Source organism: Phaethon aethereus, assembly GCF_964289735.1.
Source record: "Phaethon aethereus genome assembly, chromosome: 4".
Lineage (NCBI taxonomy): Eukaryota > Metazoa > Chordata > Aves > Phaethontiformes > Phaethontidae > Phaethon > Phaethon aethereus.
Genome location: NC_138578.1, coordinates 51,863,098 through 51,869,097, shown reverse-complemented (window position 1 = coordinate 51,869,097; position 6,000 = coordinate 51,863,098). Strand labels below are relative to the sequence as shown.

The 6,000-nt window shown below is 46.4% G+C and overlaps 1 protein-coding gene across 1 annotated transcript in view; it reads left to right on the top strand.

Moving 5' to 3' along the window:
• Positions 1–1,874: 1,874 nt before the first annotated feature.
• Positions 1,875–6,000, top strand: part of ZDHHC2 (zDHHC palmitoyltransferase 2) — a gene marked incomplete at its 3' end in the record, with an annotated part of 30,798 nt that continues 26,672 nt past the window's right edge. The window contains exon 1 of the mRNA XM_081999026.1: positions 1,875–2,067. Within this exon, the coding sequence (XP_081855152.1) occupies positions 1,890–2,067 (178 nt within the window). The 5' untranslated portion in view covers positions 1,875–1,889. The remainder of the gene's footprint in view (positions 2,068–6,000) is intronic.

Here is a 6,000-nt window from a genome sequence, read left to right as displayed (position 1 = left end):
TCATGGTACAGCCACATGTCCCTGGAAACACACAACACATTTGATGTGTTATTCTTTTGTACCTGAGAGGGGTCAGTACTGTCAGGTATTTCCAAATAAGTGTGAAAAGCCATCAAATGAATTAAATTGCCTTAATTTCTTTTAACTTTTTCCAGTAAAGCGTGGGCTATGCCTTCAGGCAGTGGTAATCTTATTCCTTATACTTTTAAAATCTGTTTTGAATAATGATGGATGTTTTCATTAAATCATACTGAAGTCTAATCTTTTAAATGTTCTATTAAAATGTTGGCCTTAGTGATGACTTGCATGATTAATTACAGGTAAAATAAAGCAGTTTTATTGTCTATGTCATGTTTGGTTTTGGTCCCTTTCCTCCTTTTTTGTGAAATACAGTAAATAGGAATATCCAACCTAGTTTTTCAGTACCATTCACTGTTTCTCTACCTTTTTAATGTATGATACGTAATTCCTCATTATGCAGAATCTTTTCTTAAGTTATTATCTTCCAATCTTTCACTGGCATCCTATCATGCTCACTGCTCTTCTATAATAACTATACATTGCAGAAATAGTTTCACTGAGCCATTCACAATGATATATGAGTCCTTTGAAAAGGTAAAGATAATTTACTGCCACGGGATATGTAATATTCCTGTTGATACATCATTCTGTATTACTCATTCACCCGGTTCACCGTGGCTAACTGGAATTCCTCAGCCTAATCTTACAGTAATGAGGGGCGCATGATTTTGCATTACATAAAAACACTGCAGCCGTACGGTCAACTTCTTTCTCTGTCTCTTCAACAAACATTGCTAACAACTCAGTTTTATACTCTGGAATCTGGCAGCCCACCTAGTATTGTTTTTGTCACATTTTCTCTATTTATTTCTCTCTCTTGCGGCCTGTTTTTAATCAATGGCAGCCGTATGCATTCCAGGTTGTAATTACTTAGCTTCATGCGTAGTCTCCCGTGTGAGACATTACACAAGCCTCTTTTCCAAGTCCAAACACATTTTCATCAGCCAGCGCTCTCCTACCTACCATGCCGCCGATTCTCTGGGAGACTCTAGCAGATTGCAGAAATACTACGGGCTGTGCTCGGCATTTCTAATTCTGGAATGATAGTTCAGCAACGATTCGGGTGCGCATACTGCAACGCAGTCTGGGTTTACTATGCCATTTCACAAGCGCTTCCTTACAACGGCTGTGACAGAGTGAGTCAGCACAACCCCACGCCACCTTCCCTTGGCCGACCGTCTGCCCAGAGCAGGGCCGGCCGCCCAGGCCTCCCACAGCCTCTTGCGTGCCCTGACACGGCGGCCTGCAACAACTTGTTGTTCGCTATACGTTACTCTGAAACATTGCTTGCAAACAAAGCACCGCTTTTCTTAACCGAGTGTTTGAAAGTACTCCCACGGGCGGCTAAGTGCCACCATCCCTGCTTCGGAGGCGGAAAGGCTGGAGAGAAGCTGCGTTGGGCACCGGGCGTTAGTACGGGGCGAGGCGTCACCGGCGCCTCCAGCCAAGGTAACACCCCAACGCTCCTGCACGTGCCGGACACCCGAGGCACGTAACTCATTCTGTAATGGCGCTGAGCGGCTCCGGGACCCGGCACCAAACTTTAAGGGAATGCTTCCCGTCATCGCCCACGGGAGGCGGCGGGAGCGTCCCCTCCCTTACCAGCCCCGAACCCCGCCGGACCCAGAGGCGACGCTGCGGCTCCTCGGGCGGTCCGGCCCCGGCTCCCGCGGCGGGGAGCGGTGGGCGGGCGGACGGTGGGAGGAGCGGCCCTGCAGGGGAGCCTTGTCAGCGCGGCGGGGCGGGACCGGGGCGGGCTCCGGCGGAGTGCGCGGCCGGGGCCCGGGCCCCCGGAGCGAGCGGCCGGGATGCGGTGCGGGAAGATGGCGGCACCACAGCCACCGCCGCCGCCGCCAGCCGGGGCTGCCGGCGCCTGGGGCGGCATGCGGCGGCGCTGCCAGCGGCTGCTCTACTGGGTGCCGGTGCTCTTCATCTCCAGCATCCTCTGCTGGTCCTACTACGCTTATGTCACCCAGCTCTGCCTCCGTGAGTGCCGCCGCGCCGCGCGTGGGGAGAGACGGGCTCCCGCGGGACGGGGGTGGGCACCGCCGCCGCTCCGGCTCCTGCTGGGCCAACGCAGCCGCCCGCGCCTGCCGGGACGGGGTCGGCCAGGCGGGGGGGCGGTGGCGTTGTCTGTTGTTTGTCGGCGCCGGGGCCGCCTCTGGCCGCCGCCGCCGCCACGCCCGCGGGCCGGGCCGGGCCGAGCCGGGTCGGGCAGGGGCCGGCGGCGTGCTGGGCCAGGCCGGGCTGGAGACTGGCAGAGCGACCCCCAGACAGCCGGGGTCGCGCTGGGCCTCCGCGCTGCCTTGTCCCGCCTTGCGACCTGGTCGTGCGTGGTTTCCACTGCCACGCCAGGAGGGAGCCGTTCGCACGGGGTTTTTCACGGGCGTGCGTTTTCTTCCGTGGCGTGCATAGCCTGTGATACCCCAACCCCGGCCATGGGAACCGGAGGTTCCTCTGTGCAGGCGGCGTGAGCAAAGTTCCCTGTCCCAGCGCTTTCCACCCACCGCCTGACGGCACACGCACACTGATACATATATTTATACACACGCATATACGGGATCTTCTGTCAGCTAACGTGGAAGCGGGAACAGGTAGCTGGTGCCGCTCTTCAGTCATCTAGAAAATGCCCAGCTGGCACAACTTCTTGGTCCTTTTGCATCGGCTGCCTGCGGTTCATTCCGAAGTCATCCTGACCAGGCAGCTTGGCTCTTCCGTAGCGTTAAGCAAATAATCACATACTGGAGTCAGGGTGTGGTCTGAGTATTTGCGTGAATTTGAGCAGTCGAGCCAGAAGGTTTTATTAAATGACCGGCTTGCTAGGCTCCCTTGAATTAATTTCTGTTTCAGTTGCAGTGTATCTTGCAGAAAACAATTTTATCTTTGAATTTTGAAGGCTAATATATGGTGTAGAGATGTTTTATGAACAATATTCTATTAATGGCACAAAGAAATACAAATTAGCTCGTCTCCCCTTTCTCCTCCACTGTAGGTGAGGTTTATAGTGACTGTTGGTCATTTAGCATCTGTTTAAGGAACAGTGGCGAGGGGAAAACGCCCAACTCAAGCTGAGTGCATTTATATACCTGTATAACTTTGCCAGACTTCAGCTGTTCATGTTGCAAATCTCAGCAGTCTGATACCTAATTTTGTTTTTTTTTTTTTTAACATAAGACTGTGATAAAATTTTTGTCCTACAGATGCTTAGCTGAGCAGTTGAGACATTAAGCAAAAAATGGTGGCCAGGCCTAGCACCTCTGTTTTGCAGGTATCAAGACTTGGTGTGGTTCCTATATTGGAGGTGGGCTTTTTACATCTTTTTTTCACCAACAAAATTCAAATCTGTTAGGTTTAATTGCTGCTCTTCAACTAGAAGTTGGGACTTGAGTTGCTGTGCCCTCACAAGAGGAGGACTGAAGTGTCTACTTCCAGCACAGGGAATCAAATTGTCTGTAAGGCTGTAGGATAAGTTGACTGAGTGAGCCTGGATAGGGGAGCTGTAAGCTGACACGAGAAGGGCAAAGATGTTTTGGGGGAAAGTGACACTATAGTTAACATCTGCCCTAATGTACATGGCCACAGTACAGTAGGCTTGATTAGGGCACTAGTCTTGGCGTTGTTTTACTATATTTTTTCTTCTGTGTAATTCTGTATAACAGGAGAATTGGGTTTTAGCTTACCTAAAAGTGGGTACCTCTTAAGGAAATGGCATGCTTGAAACTTGCTCAAACTATAAACCATAATTCCTTGAGAACCACTCAAAGTAAAAGGCCTGTGCTGGTGAGGGAGGAAGAGGCAGTCCTGGGGCTCTGCTAAAACATCTTTTACTCTGAATTCCTTTCTATGGACAGAGGTGGGTTTTGTGTTTTTTTTTCTTTGTCTCCCCTCTTCCCCATTCTGCTTGGCTCACCAGTTTTTGAATTCAGCATAACAGTTGTCTGCGAGTTCCACTAATTCCATCTTTTATCTATATCTGGATGTTTTCCTTTGTTTTTGGCATATTAAGATAAGATAAACTTGTGTCTTGTCTTACTAATGAATATTTAGTGTAAACAACAGAAGGAATAGCTAACAACTCTGAGAATGGAAGCCAACGCAGGAATAGACTGTAAGCATTTCAGTGCTTTGAAGCCAGCCTGTCTACTCAGTGCATCTTTTATTCCTGCAGCGCTGACTGCTAAAGAGGACCTATATAGCTGCTTATTTTACTGCAGCTTACCGTCATTGATGCTAATGACAACGTACAGGGACCATGTTAACCATTGTACAGTAGAACTTAGCAAGGACGTTGCACAGTTGTAAGTGGTTTCTTTGAGCTTTTATTAATGAGGAAGTATTTCAAATGTAGTATTTTGAATGTTTTTTGCAGTTTCAACTGAGTGTTGTAGGAGGGACTTTTATGTTTTTTTTAAAAAAGAAAGAAAAAGTCTACTAAGATGATCCCTTTCATCCCTAAAGCTGAGCAGTTACAGTATTGAGTAGCATTTTAGCAACAAACAAAAAGGTTTTAGAAACAGAAAGAGGAATCCATAACTTTAACTGCAGTATTACTATGTCTAGAGTTCTGTCTCTTTTTATTAGTGGATTCAGTTAAGTGCTCAAGGTGCTTTAACCTTTAAGGAAAAGGAGAAGGGTACTGAACACCAGCAAATGGTTATCTTCTTCTTGCTGATTGTAGAATACTGCAATTAAATGTCTAAATGAATTGGTTTTAAAATATATGACTAGAAATTGCTTCTCTCTAATCCAGTTCCATTCTCTTGATTTTGCCGGTATTGTCATCTCACAACCCCTGTCTGGCAGCAGTTGTCTTTTTCCCCCAAATAACTTCCTTTGTGTTTAAAATGAATGGACCTTTAAGTATTCCTTCCCTTTAAAAAACAATGAGTGTTTATGAGAACCTGAAGGTTACAGATTTACTGTAACTGATTTACTTCTTCTAAAAAGGGCGAGGAAATACAGGCAATATACGGGTACATTGAACTTGTGATAGCTGAAGCTACTGAATACTGAATCCATAGGATATATGGAACAATAATAACATGAAGTGCAAACAGTTCTTTCCCCCAGCTCCTGCATCCACGTGTCTGTAGTCAGAAAATGCATACTGGATTCAGTAAACTATATGCAAAGAAAATACTTATTCTTATGTCTTCCTTCTTAGGTGTAGCTCTAACTCAGGTTAGTAGAAGTGTAAGGGACCTCAAGTAGTTATCCACTCTGTGCTTTGGATAAGGCAGAACCAGTAGTTATTTGCAGTTTCTAACAGTTGTTTGTCAGAAATGTTCTTGACATACTTGGATGTTGAGATCCTTTTTGGTTTCTTGTTCAGTTTTGTTTTATTTTCCTGCCAGTTTGTGATTTGAAGTTGTATATAAGAAGGAAAATGGGAAAATTTGACAGTGCTGTAACAGCTGATTTTAGTGAAAATATCAACTGTGCTGATCGATGAAAGAGTTTTCCAACAAATAGAAACTGATTGTCTATGTTCAGTTTTGATCCATTTTTATGTGTCACTGATTTGAATTCTAAGGATAATGACAGGGAATCCTGTCTGAAAATGCAGCTTGATTTTGTAATTTTGAAGAAGGAAAATAGATTTGCTGTGGAACTTAGAAATGAGTAATAATTTCCTGACTACTTCAGTGAAGGGAAAGGAAGGAAATACTCCCACCTAGTGAGTTACTTGGCTGATTTGGACAAGAATAAGTGACTTCAGCTCAGCTGAAGAGGGTGACAAGAAGACATTCACAATACAGTCAGGAAAGCTCATAAGCCACATCTTTGGTTTTGGAGTATAATATGTGACTGGGATCCCTGCTACCTTCAGTATGGAACAGGAAAATGTGAAATGACAGCCAGCTGCTGAAGATGTTAATGATCACGAAAGATTTTTGCTGGAGGATCAGTTTGGTTAGT